Here is a 14,406-nt window from a genome sequence, read left to right on the forward strand (position 1 = left end):
GGAAGGGAAGGGAAGGGAAGGGAAGGGAAGGGAAGGGAAGGGAAGGGAAGGGAGAGTGCATTATACTAAGAACTTCTAGCTTACCTAACTTTAACACTGACCATGATTTTGGAGCTCTCCATTGCTTACCAAGTTTACCATTCAGGTTTACTGGAGGGGTCTGGACCAAACAGGATAGTCTCTTAAACCATAGCTAGACTTTCTGGATTGCATTGATCAAGATGGGCATAGACTGATAGAAAGAACATAAATTAATTTTCAAAGCCAACCTTGTTTCCTCATCTGTAAAACATTTTCTTGACAGACCCTTTATGGGAATGGATGGTGAATGGTAAGTCCTTGAGGGAACTAAGGTCACTGAGTCCCAGCTCCTGCTCCTAGCTCTTGTTCTCTGTTAGAATGACTCTGCTCACCTAGTCACTCTCTTCTTGACTGCAAGCAGCGCTCACACATGCAAAGATCAGGAGAGGAAGTAGAGACCCAGGAGGAAGTGCAGACAAAAGAGGAAGTAAGAGAAAAATGAGAACAGTTATATCAAAGCTTTGACAAGGGAAAGGTAACGAAGAAGAACTATGACTGAGCCCCAAACTCACGGGGTACCACAACAGCAAAAGCAACCGACTGCAGACTGAGTCATTTCTTTAAACTCAGGTTTTGAGACACGGTTCATATCCCAACCTGGCCTCAAACTCACGACCCTCCCGCCTTAACCTCCAGGTGCGTTAGGTCATGATGTCTACAACCTTGCACACTTATAAAAACCCATCTTCACTGGGCCTTTTGCTGACTTTTGTTCTTGTCACTAATCCTGAAACAACTGTTGGCTAGCATACCAGTTATTTCAATAGACCTATGTATGTTCGATACGATAAGTAATCTGTAGATGGCTGAAGGCATTGATGAGGATACGTGCGGGTTACATACAAATACTACTGCCTTATTCAAAGTATTTGAGCATGTGCGGGTTTGGGTATGTGACAGTGGTACTCAAAGCCATCCCTCCACACATACTGAGGGCAATTTGCTATGGAAAGCTATCTAATGAAGTAGGATGACCTAGCGGTTGGAGTAAAACAGAGGTGAAGTGAAACCCTGGTTCTATGAGCAACACACTGTATACCTGTAAGCGGTTATGTAGCTTTCCTGAATCCAGTTTCTATGCCAGTGAAATATAAATAGTAATGTCTGTCTGGATTTTTGTGTATGACATCATTCAGCAGCACTGAGCTTTTAGAACATTGCAAGGGCTTTGAGCTTTCAGAACATTGCAAGGGCTTAGACCCGGTGTATAACCAGAGAGATTCAGAAGGAGTACGGCCCAAAGCAGAATTCCCATTTTCCCTTTAGACTCCTGGGATGCTCTTCTAGGAAACCCGCATATGGTGACACGGGCTGGACTCCTGGTGACATAATGGGGGAACTGACAATCCCTAAAGCTGGACTGTGTGGCCTCAAAGCTTGTAAACCTGATATCATCTCACACTTGTAGCCATGGCTACCTCATATAGGACTTACTGGAATAGTGATATGAATACCCCGGAGCTATGCAAAACTCAAATGGGTTTGCACATGCAATGTACTGGCGACATGTGTGTTCAGAGTTAATATTCCTTTGTCCTATGTTTTCCATCAGGGACAGAACAAGGCCATCTGCTGGTCAACCCTCAGTTCTCCCTTCTTTGATCCCTGAACTAAGTAACAAACATGACACCAAGGCCAAGCATGAGACTTTACCCTTGATTGGCAGCTCTTGCATAGACACAGGAGTTCCTGGTGACTCAGGTCCCAGAGGCACCAAGGCAATGCAAGTTACTGTCATTGCCCTTGATTGCTTAGCATAACCAGGTGATAAAATCCTATTGCTGAAGCCGGGCGTGGTGGCACACACCTTTAATCCCAGCACTCGGGGGCAGAGGCAGGTGGATTTCTGAGTTCAAGGCTAGCCTGGTCTACAAAGTGAGTTCCAGGACAGCCAGGGCTATACAGGGAAACCCTGTCTTGAAAAACAAAAACAAAAACCCTATTGCTGAAGACCATTCACTTTGGATGTAGGAGACAGAGAACTCACCAGTTTACATCATGTCAGGGAACACTGTGCAGGCTGCAAGGGGAGAAAAACATCAACGGTCTTACCCAGTACCTGATCCTACATGCTACAATACCAGCCTACCCAGCAAAACATGTCCACGGGTCCAATAGTGGTATATAGTTAGGGATTAATAAACTACTATCCGATGGGCTATGAAGCCTGCTTTGTAGGATTTTATGTCTGATGCTATCTATAAACCTTGTCAAAAGCTTATGAGGGGACAGAGCATGGGTACTAGGAGAAACAACAATTTTCCACATGATCATGATGTCAAAGTGAATTCTAAAATATTCATGCTTATGTCTATAGAACTGATATCAACTTTGGTCAGAGATTCTTTTGTCAGTGGGTAGAGGTTAATGCAGAGACTCATAATTGGTCAGAGGGACCAGTATAAATGAAACCGATGGATGGACCTAGAGAAGATTCTCCAGTGGGGTAACTCAAACTCAGAGAGACAAACATGTCATGTCCTCTCTCATCTGAGTGTACCACATGGCTGAAATGCAAAGTCCAGGAAACCATACAGAGATGGTTAGGTGGCTTGGGACGGAAGTAGCAGGATACAGGTGACATGAAGAGGAAAAAATGATAGCTGAGAAAAAGGAGAGCAGTACAGGAAGAAGAGGGGGACAACACACAAATAACAGCAAGTTTGTTCCTCAAACCATGCAAAAACTAGTGTAAAGATGTGATCCCTTCTTGCTTTGCTGCTTCCTTGACCGGGCAGATCTGACGCATCACGTGTGGCCATTGAGGACAGTGCAGCAACCAGGAGGGAGGATGGTCTTGCTCACCGGGTTGGCAAGGTGGAACTGATACTGACTCCAGTGCTGGCCATGAACTCAGCTTGGCCAATGCCTGGTTCTCCCGCTCATGGCTAAGCTGGGCTTTGCTCAAGTGCAGTGGTGTCAGGGTGGGCACAATTTCATTCAGTGAACGCTTTCAAAGACCAGGACAAGGGATGCTCCCATGCCTTATTGAGTCATGGGCCTAGAACTAGAGCTAACAGCATTACATATTCATGTCTGCTGAATATTGTGGTCAGTCAGTCCCAGGCCCCAAGCACAAAGTTTAGAAACCATGTGAACCTGTGGGTATCTCATGACCTATCATCTCAGGACATGGTAGACTCTCACTGTAAATCACATCAAATCTTGCCTATTGCTTAAATCAAATATCACTCTGAGGCCTACATTTGTGGTATAGAATCTAGACCAATAAATCTGAAGGAGCAGTCTAGGATCTGAAAATACCTGCTCACCACATCTTGTGTTAGTCTAATTTTATGAAAAGTTTCTCTGATTTAGCCTGTATGTTCTACGACTCTGGCCTTGAAGTTCATTCCTGCTATGGCTTTGTTTTCTCACTCACTGTACTGGAAGTGATCCGTACATTTTACTACTTCTATGTGTTCATGTTTGTCCCCAAAGCGTGAGTGAAAATGTATGAACGTATTACTTTCCAAGATAAGTCCATGGAGCAAAGTAACTGTTAAGACCTACATCATCAGAACACAGAAGCTACCAGAACCAGACCCATCCAGAGGCCAAGTCTGTGGCTAAAGCAGAGTTTTATAAACAGAACAGTTTCCTGGTATAATTTTTGTTTATAAAATTAATTAATTAATTAAAATTTAAAAACCCAACACACCAAGTATGTTCATTTTTCTCTACCCCAGTTCGCTGGCTTAGAAGAACAGGGTAATGCAGAAAATGATGTCTTGAGACTAGGAAAGACTCTGATTCATTTGAAAAATACAGAAGAGGAACATAGGCAGCCTGAGTCAGAAGAGCACACTGAAGTGTCCCTGTGTAGTGTCAGGCCAGGGTGAGTCTGACTACCGACCTGAGCCTCTGTGGACAAACAGGACCACGTGAAATCTTTGGTCTTCCGTTAGCAACGAGGCACAGGATAAACCTGGGCTAGCTAACCTTCAACTCCAATTCCTCTTCATGCCTTCCTAACTAATCATTAAAACATAATGAGAAATAGAATAACTATGAAAATAGGCGTCTGAACTAAAGGTCATAATTGCAGACAGGGGACGGAAGCAGAGAGAGAAAAGCAAGCGGACACAGACCTCCTGGTGCACGTGTTAACTCCTTCACTAGGGCTTCTCAGACACTGTGCCCAGCCACCTGAACACTGCTCGATGGTTGGGACAGTCAGCTCCTTCTGTAGAGCTGCAAACTTGGGCTCAACTCATTAAGTAACACACCAGTGTCATCCAGATACTACAGCGCTCCTATGTTTACTTGGCCCAGCATCCAATCTCTTCACTAGAGAGGTGAAGATGGGCCCTCCAAACTGAATGTATTCTAGATCTCGATGCTTTTTCTTCAATCCTTCAATTCCATTCTGATTACAAACCTGCAACCCATGGCTGCAGAACTCTATAAGGTTTTGACATTTGAACTCAGGCACTATAAGGATTTCCCCACATGTATCCCTGTTAAATACATGAAGATTGAAATTAGGATGATGCTCATCATATTTAGTCTCCTGCCTATAAGAGAATCATTAAATATTTCATGTTTATCAACCAGACTTCTACTCCATGTGTTTTTGAATAAATACAATAGATAGAAATTTTTATCTTTTTTACAAAAGAAATTAGATTCATGTTAAGTATTCTGCAAAATGGTTACTCATTTACTGTATCATATGTCTACTTTAGATCAGTGTTTTGATTTAATCAACTACAATGACTGCATAGTATTTCATCCTATGTATATAGTACAACAAAATATAATCAATCGATGAGCATAGAATTTAAATATAGTTTCTCATTATTACACAAAATCTTTAGTGTCCAGTGTTGAACCTATTATCTGTCTTTGCTGAGACAGTGCAAAAACTGGAATCTCTTACTTGAAGCTTGCTACTTTTATAGATACTGACAATTTTTCTTCTAAAAATTATGTGCTAATTTATGAGTTATCAACTGTTTATCAAGAACTACTTCCCCACAAGTAAATATTTAGTTCTGTTTTTAAATAATTAGAAGAAACTCATTCAAATAATAAAATACATATATTACATAAACTTAATTAAATGACTTCTATCGTTTCTATACGTTTGTATAAGGACTATTTTTTCCTAAGTTATGTTATACTCAAAATCTAAAGTCCAGTTTGGGTAGACAAGTCTTTCTTAACTTGAGAAAAATATATAGATGATAAAAAGGAAGTGGGAGTATTTACAATTGCCATGTAAGAATAGGAATGGGGTAAATAGCAAATACAAGACAGTGTTTACATTACACTGCCATGATTTATATGGTTGGCCTAACTAGAGTCTATTGTAGTAGCTCTGAGCATTAACTTGGGTTCTGGCATCAGAAGAATTCCATCATTCGGGCTGGTGAGATGGCTCAGTGGGTAAGAGGACCCGACTGCTCTTCCTGAAGGTCCAGAGTTCAAATCCCAGCAACCACATGGTGGCTCACAACCATCCGTAACGAGATCTGGCGCCCTCTTCTGGGGTGTCTGAGGACAGCTACAGTGTACTTACATATAATAATAATAAATAAATAAATCTTTAAAAAAAAAAAAAAAAAAAAAAAGAATTCCATCATTCAACAAAGGTTTGTTGAGCTTCTATATATACCAGGCTCTGTTCTAGGGTTGGGTATATGAGTGAACAAGAAAATGAAGAATGCCATACTTTCATATACTCTAGGCTCAGGGAAATACAAATTCATTCATTCATTCATTCATTCATTCATTCACTCATTCACTCATTCATTCATTATTTAAAAAAATAAGAACAGCGGTTTTGGAGATACTGGGGAAGGGTATGGATACCTTACACTTGGAGGCAAGGCAAGACTTCACTGAAGTTATCTGTGAGATGAGCTTTTGTTTCATTAGCTGGTTTGGAGTTTTGTTTGTTTATTTTTTGGTACTGGGATCAAACCAGAATCATACTGATGAACACTCTACCACTCAGATACATCCCCAGCTCAGGAAAGGAAAAGAAGAACAGGACCTCAGAGAAGCCCTGGGTTAGAGAAGGAAGGCCTAATGTGAAATAAGCTTGGCTTGTTCATGGGATAGGAAGAAGGCCATAGGACCCAGAAAAAGACTGAGGGGGCACCTGGATGGGGTTTTGGAAACATTTGTTTCTCTTCCAAGGTGTTAGAATGACATAGTCTACTTAAACATTGGCTAATACACTGCTTGGCACTTGCTACTGGGAGTCCTTAGACAGGATAGATGACCTATCTTAAAGTACAAGTAATTACATAGAGTTAACAGAGGTGATGCATGGAAAGCACTTTACAAATTATCTGGCACATAATGATTGTTCAGCAAATGTTTTTATCTAAATCATTATCACAGAATTAAATAATTATGAGCAGAATTGCGCCAAAATCACTATTCACATTTATGTGAAATAGTAACTAGTAACATTATCAAAATTCATTCTTTTTCCATATTCTGAGAGGTTACATATTTACATACTGAATATTGCCTCTGCCCTGACCCTCTAATACAGAGGTTTTCACGCTTCCTAATACAATTCCTTTAATACAGTTCCTCATGTTGTGGTGACCCGCAGCTACATAATTATTTCATTGCTATTTCATGATTGTAATTTTGATACTTTTATGAATCATAATGTAAATAATTTTAGAGACAGAGGTTTGCCAAAGGGATCACAACCCATAGGTTGAGAACCACTGCTCAACTACGGATCTTGGTTATTTATGTGTATAATCATGCCCTGACTCTATCTATGTATCTATGTATCTATGTATCTATGTATCTATGTATCTATGTATCTATGNCTATGTATCTATGTATCTATGTATCTATGTATCTATGTATCTATGTATCTATGTATCTATGTATCTATGTATCTATGTATCTATCTATCTATCTACCTATCTACCTATCTAACTATGTATCTATGTATCTATGTATGTATGTATGTATCTATCTATCTATCTATGTATCTATGTATCTATCTATCTATCTATCTATCTATCTATCTATCTATCTCTATCACACACACACACACACACATTAGATTACTATCTTTGTGGAATCCAAATCTCACATATAAAGCAGACAGGTAAGTAAGTAGATCAGGGACCTAGCAAGTACATGGAGAACAAAGTCCTGGGAACAAGAGAAAGGCAGGCATGCTTCAGATTAAAGTATTTAATTTGATAAAAATTTAAGCAATGCATATCTAAAATGTATAACTGAAAATTGTCTGCCATGATTATGATTTTGTGGATTTACCTAACACTAGACATCATGCCAAAATCATAACAGAAGACCCATCCCTGACGTGCATACTTATTGTGTTCCCATTTTGCTTCATCTCTTTAGCAACCCCTAAGAAACACGAAAGAACAACTTCTTGTATTTGTCAAGGTACTGAAAACTGTGAGTAAGAAAACCAAAAATTGTGAAACTTTCTGTACTTTTCTTTTGCTTAACTCTTACTTTTCAAATCATATGCTTAGATCTGTGTGTGTGTGTGTGTGTGTGTGTGTGTGTGTGTGTGCATACACACAAACCTTCGGGAAAGTTTATATACAGTAAGGAACCCAGTTTCTAGGTTTTAATATAAAGAGTCACAGGGGTCTTGGAAACAGTTATCCACTGATCTTCCATCTCAACAAGAAAACTATTTCTCTAAATTTAAAATTGTGGACTGATTCTATATCCAAAGATGGAGAATCACAGTTAATTTGATACCAATTCTATTAACAGAACTAGTAACATGGTAGCTTAGAAGGAAGTAGCCCTTTGTATTGGAGGTTGCTCTATGACATATAAAATATTACACTGCCCATTGTCTTATTTGGATCTCTACAATAACTCTAAGAAAACACTGCAGATTGGACATCTGTGTTCTAATCGACAGAAAGGCTGACACTGAGTAGGATTCATCTCATTTTGTGTGTTCGCCTGCACGTGGAGGTCAGGGGACTATGATGGGTGTCAGGCCTTAGAAGGTATTCACTGGTTTTCTTTTTTGTTGTTGTTTTGTTTTATTTTTGGTTGGTTGGTTTTTTGAGACAGGGTCTCTTGTTGGTCAGAAGCTTCCTAATTAGGCTAGGCTGTCTGTCCAGCAAACCCAAAGCATCCCCCTGTCCCTGTCTCTGTCTCCCAACTGCTGAAATTACAAGTGTGCACTGCAATATCCATTTTTTTACATAGTATTTGGAGATTGAACTCAGGTCTTTAAGCTTGCATGGATGCACTTTACTGACTGAGCCATCTCTCCACGTCCAAAGCTCTTATCTCATGAACCCTAACATATTACATCTTTCCTTATATTCATCAACTTCAGTTCTTGTAACTGTCTTATAGTAAGGTGGGGTTTGCTCTTGTCATCATTAGCAGCAGCATCTACATGAGGATCTACATGAGTTATAAGAAGCTTGTTATTAAGCAAGTTACCCTTCGTCACTCAACTAGTAACCCAAAGGGGCAGGATTTAAACCCAAGTAGACTCAGATTGGTAACTCTTGAATGTGTCATTAAGTTGCCTCTTGAGTGACAGCCTCTTCTCCCACCAATTTCAGTCCCTTGTGCAGTGGATTTAACCATGGACAAAGGACATGTCTTGAGCTTACATAAAAGATTTACACTCCTCCCTACATGTCTAAACATTATCAATCTGGGCCACCCGTGACTATGTTTCATCTCCAGTATGATGGAGAACCCACATGCAAAGTGCCTAGCAGAAACCCTGGCACAATGTATGCAACTGTCAGTTGCTGAGCCTTTGACATGTCTGGCATTGTGCTAAGTGCTTTGCTATGTATATATGAATATCATGAATATTAGAACTGTGTTTTTCTTCCTTAACATGCTAGATCCAAACCTGACTCTTTGGAAACTAATCTGGACAGTAAAGATATGTCCTTTCATAAAACCAAAAAATTTTATATTGACACACATAGGAAACTATGTTCATGGGTTATAAGGGACTGTCAGTGTTGAAACCACATGTTCATAATAAATTAAAGAGGCAAAATACAAATAGGAATACTTAAGTCCTGAGCAGGTCTCACAACCTAGAGAGGGTTTCCTCTTCAGGCAAAGAAAAATTTGACACAAGAGTTACATGTGTGCTCACACACACACACATATGCACACACACACAAGATATAGCATAGCATAGTATAGTATAGAATAGTGTGATATAGTATAGTATAGTGTATAGTATAGTGTATTATATATATACATATATATATATATGAAATTTTCCTAATCGAGTCAATTAACTATAAACAAGTTATCTCCTTCAGCGCTTTTAAATAGTATGCCTTATTGATCTTTTGAAACTGAAAGCTCAAGAAATAAGGATTAAAGCATATTAACTGAGTTTTACAAAAGAAACCTAAAAACTATTTTCACAATTATTTTTTAGAAATTCACACATTCTGCAAACCAAAGTACTGCAGTCACCCTTGCTTAAAACTGTAGATCAGAAAGAGGTGATCCCAAAATGTGGTTACCACATTCCTCCAGTCAACAAGTATCCACTCACCGAGGTCTTACACACTTTCTGTCAGATGAAGTAGAAATGGAGTCAAAGCATTCCATTTCTGAGCGTAGATTCCACAGCCAAGAAAGCAAAAGTAACCCCAGGGAAAGCAGCCAGGAGTCAGATACGTGGATGGGTGCTTCCAATGTACCACACTATGATCAGACACCATAGAAAGGGTCACAAGAAATGGTGTGACACTGGACAGGAAAGCCACTCCTTTTCTAAGCACTGAGGGGTAGCAGGGTGTTTGTGTGTGTGTGTGTGTGTGTGTACGCACACACAGTCTTTTGTTGCAAGTCACTGAACTTCAGAGAAAGACTAGAAATGTAGAATGTATTCCACAACCAATATAAATGATATTGATTTTCAGATGGTCTACTCCTGCATATTACTCATGCTGCCTCTCCCTTCTGTTCCTGCAGAGCACTGAGTTGTCTGTGTGTTCGCTTGAGCCCACGAGAGGCCCAGATCACCACACGGCAATATCAATCATGCCTTTATGATTCATCTCTCCTAAAAGCCTGCACTGAAATGATAATGCACTAACCTGTCTCCAGTTAATGGCAAAATAATGGTTGCTTGGGAAGAAAACACAATGAAGGACAATCTCATTTCAGGGCTGCAAAATAAGGAAAGAGGCAGTTAAAACATTTTTAAAAGAAATATTGGTACAATACAAAAGCAGAGCCAGGAGTCTCATTTAAAATTGGTCTCCCTGAACAGTCCCCACTTCCCTTAAATGGACTTCTCTCAGTAGATCAGCTAACTCTGCCCAGCCTTCCTGTCTGCACTGCATTTCTTTTTATGCAGTCTGTGCTTCTCAGCTCTCAGAACACTCCTCCACAAATTACTGGGGTTTACATCTAGAAAGAATAACTGGAAAGTCTCTAGGCTGCTGCAAGACTCTTTCCTAGAAAAATGTTCCTTCCTTTGATCTTCTCCTACTTCTCTCTGCAGGAGGCCACACCCTTCACTTATGGCTGGAGAGAAGCCAGCTTAACTTAGAAGCCACGTTATGATAAGAGTCCAGACAAAAGTCACCGTAAATACTGTAAATACTTAAATATCTTAATACTTAATAATTACATTTCTTAATACTTTGAGCATTAAGAAATCACCTTTTGACTTGGCATTTCAAATTCCCAATCTGTCTTCCAGGATTTTGGCACTAATGTCACCAAAAGGTGGTTGTTTTTAGAGAAGCGTATGCTAGTGTTGCTCAGGTCTGAAACTGCAGTTGTGAAACTAAGACACAAGACGAAAGGTCCAAAGGCCCAACTCCTGTAAGCACTGTGCTTGACGGCAGCTATCTTTTATTCATTTCCCCACAACATATAATTAGTAACTGAGCAACTATACTTGAGCCAGAGAACAGTATATGCTATAGAAATCCAAACTTGCAAACCAGATTCAATAAGAGCCTCGTTTTCTTCAAATGTGACATTGAAATAATCCGTTGCTTTTGAGTAACACTGAATGACATTCTCAGCACATTCAGTGATGGAATCAGAAACTTATAAACAACGGTCTTCTTGGCTTTGACAGCCACAGATCTAAGCTCTTATTTATATTCCCTGCCTAGATGGTTTGACCTCAGACCCTGTCCAGGAACCAGAGTGCTATCTTTGGCTCCTGAAGCAGGAAACTGAAGATTGAACACCGACAGGCATACATTTTTATAGGGACAGCTTTACGACTGCCAATAACCAAAGCGGGGATTGCCTAGGCCTCTACAGATTGTTTGAAGTTACTTGCAACATGACTTTCAAAATGTTTTGATCATCCAAGCCTGTTTTACAGAAAACATTTGGGCTCAGAAGACTGAGGGAGGCAATATTTAATGACACAGCTCCTATCCATGTCCCTCCCATTATCCTGATAAACTTGCACTTGTTCCTGGCATCCAAAAAGAAAAAAGAAAAAAAGAAAAAAAGAAAAGAAAAGAAAAAAACAGAAGAGGGTAACCACAGAAAACATTGCATCCAAGGGTTATTTTTAAATAGGGAATGCCACTAATTCCTGGTTACTTCTAAATAAGAGAGTAAGCTGGATTTACCAGCAGCCATGCTTTTTATAGTCGAGGGAAACAGTGTTTGCTAGTGAAGCCTCCTGCATATATAGAACGGTTACATTTTAAACCAGCCACACACCCACACATTGTGTAAACACAACTCATTTCTTTAAATGCACACACACACACAAGTGCTTTTTCAGCTAGTGGGTTATTAACACATGTTCATTTAAAGTTTTCCAACACTTTCTCCTTTTAAAATGTGGAAGTTTACAGAGCCAAGTGTGTGGAATTGAAAATATAGTACAGACACTATTAGGATAAAATGTATTTTTTAATGTGATAAATTATGAGAAAGCATAACTCAAACTCAAAACAGATGAATGGTCGAAAGGAAAAGACATTAAGAATTGTATTTGAAGATATTCCCTCACACTCTGGGCCAAGTTTCTGGGAGCCAGATAAATTGAACTTGCAAGGGTTAGCTGAAAGTCTCGCCTGAGCACCATGTGTGAAAGGGCCACCTTGAGACGTTTAAAATTAAACATTTTGATTTCGGGAAAGATTTCCCTTGCAAAGGGTTTTAGAACAGGGAAACCCGGATGTTTGTTCGATTTCCTTTCCAATGCCAAGAAGGGTACGATGGGGAGACATACCTCACAAATCTCTCTGTCAGCTGGTGGACAAAATTATAAATTTCAATCCAGTTATTTGCTACACTGCCAGACCTGGAAAAGGAAGATAAATTGATCAGAAAGACAAAACAGTGGGCCTTAATGGCAAACATTTCTTCAGTTTTAAAAGGCACATGGGGGGGGGGGGGTCCAGGAGTCAGGGGTAGGGGTAGGGGACTGACTCCCCTCTTCAAAGTTAAGTGCTTGTTCATGTTCATGTTCAGAGCTGAAACTTTAGTGTTTGGGCTGAATCAAGGAAACCAGGAAGACCACACTTCTTGGGGGGGGGGGGACGCTTGCTTGTGAACTGGTTAGAGAAAGACCTGGCTTTTCAAAATAAAATCACAAGCCCTCATTTCTCAAGAAATGCAGGCCACATTGGGTATATTAAGGCTTTTTTTTTTCCTGGCTCCCAGTGTGATCAGGACAAAATTAGGCAAACTTTAGAATGTCCGTGGGGATCTAGGGGGAGTGTGATAAAGAGACCAAAGAGGCACAAAAGTTCCTGGGAGGAAACGAGCTGCAGGTCGCCACACTACCATTTCCCAAAAGACTCCAGGACAAAAAAGCAGTGCACGCCTCTCCTCTGGAGAACCAAGTAGCCCTGGAGTCTCACCGCCCCTATTCCTGTACAGCTAATGAGCTTGCTTTTGAAAGGAGTCAGCCACATGCACGCTAGGGAGAGTTCCCTCGTCGCCTCCCCCAGAATCCAAACACATCTCAACTTCAGTCCTAGCTGATTCAGAGCTGCCCTCCCCCCCCATCCCCCCCCATCCCCCCCCAGGAGACCCTGACCCCACAGTCCTCCTTCACTCACTTGTCCAGTACGAAGTACAAATCGAAGGCTTTTTTGCAAGAGGGCTGCTCCTGGGCTTGCAGCAACGACCCCGGACCGCCCACAGCCAACAACCACAGGCCAGGGAACAGCCAGCTCCCAGGGCTGCGCGCCCGGGACCGACCGGCCACCATCCTGTGGCCGGGGCCCGGCAGCTCTCTCTGGCTCACAGTCCCTTGGGCTCGGGGTTTTGGGCTCCGGGCTTCACACAGCAGAGATGCGAAAGAGGCGGAGTCACGGGGGACTCGCCCCGGGGTCAGAGACTGAGCGGGGCTGGGACACCCGCTCCAAGCTCAGAGCCACCCAACAGCTGCCACCGAGGAGAGAGAGCGAGGTCCTGGGAGGACAAAGAGAGTCTCCGCAGCCGCAACAGCTGCCGCCGGAACTCTGGGCAAATCCCAGTGGACAGAGTCCAGTTCTCCCACTCTGGATTCCGGAGAGTTGCTGCAGACAATGAGGCCCGCAGCGACAGCTCTCAGGACAAGTTCCTCGTCTCCCGCCGAGTCTCCAGCGCCCACCCCGGAGCAAAAAGGCTGGCGTCTAGCTGCGGTGGTGAGCTGCGGGACAGACACCGGCGGACCCCACGATCGCCGCGGGAACTCAGCCGAGTCCTCCTCTTCCGCCTCTCTTACTCGGACCGCCCAACTCCTCGCGGCACTTTATAACTTTCTTCCCTGCCCCAACCTGGCGCCGCGCCGCGCAGGGCGAGCCTCTGCAGCCTGGGATGCTAAGCACCCGGGGGAGCGGCAGGACGCCGGGCATCCCAGGCCTGGGGGGTGGGGGTGGGCGCTGACCGGTCTGCTCGTGCGAGCCCGAGGGCGGGGCGCCGGGAGGAAGCCCGCCGAGCCACACAAGCACACTTATGGGTTCGTGCTGAGCAGCGGATGACTAACGCCTGCCAGATTTCGGAAGGGAGAGAGGAGTTCTGAAAAACAAACGTCCTCTAGATACTAAACATACCCAACTCTCCCGCAAGCCTGGCCCGGCCTGTTTTCCCCAGCTGTGCTGGAACGGCCCTCCGCGTGGTTTAGAGACTCAGGACCAGCTGTCTCCTGGATAGTGATGGCCTTATGTCTCATCCCTCCGCACCCTTCATCCATCACACACCAACCTACTGACGCAGGATTTAGGGTTTAAGAAAGGGGACTTCCTCTTTTCTTCCTCTCTTTTTTTCCTATTTGATATTTTTTCCATTTTTCATTAATTCTGAGAGTTTCATGCGACGTGTACTGATCATATATATTTTTCACACACACACACACCCAACACCTCCCTC

General features: G+C 42.2%; 1 protein-coding gene across 1 annotated transcript in view; it reads right to left on the reverse strand.

Annotated features, from left to right (window-relative positions):
* Antxr2 (ANTXR cell adhesion molecule 2) overlaps nt 1-13,751 on the reverse strand; it is a 130,046-nt gene extending 116,295 nt beyond the window's left edge. The window contains exons 1-3 of the mRNA XM_021163097.2: nt 13,113-13,751; nt 12,278-12,349; nt 10,158-10,229 (exon numbers count right to left, since the gene is read on the reverse strand). Coding sequence (XP_021018756.1) covers nt 10,158-10,229; nt 12,278-12,349; nt 13,113-13,264 — 296 coding nt within the window. The 5' untranslated portion in view covers nt 13,265-13,751. The remainder of the gene's footprint in view (nt 1-10,157; nt 10,230-12,277; nt 12,350-13,112) is intronic.
* Between the last annotated feature and the right edge of the window lie 655 nt (nt 13,752-14,406).

Source organism: Mus caroli, chromosome 5 (assembly GCF_900094665.2).
Source record: "Mus caroli chromosome 5, CAROLI_EIJ_v1.1, whole genome shotgun sequence".
Taxonomy (NCBI): Eukaryota; Metazoa; Chordata; class Mammalia; order Rodentia; family Muridae; genus Mus; species Mus caroli.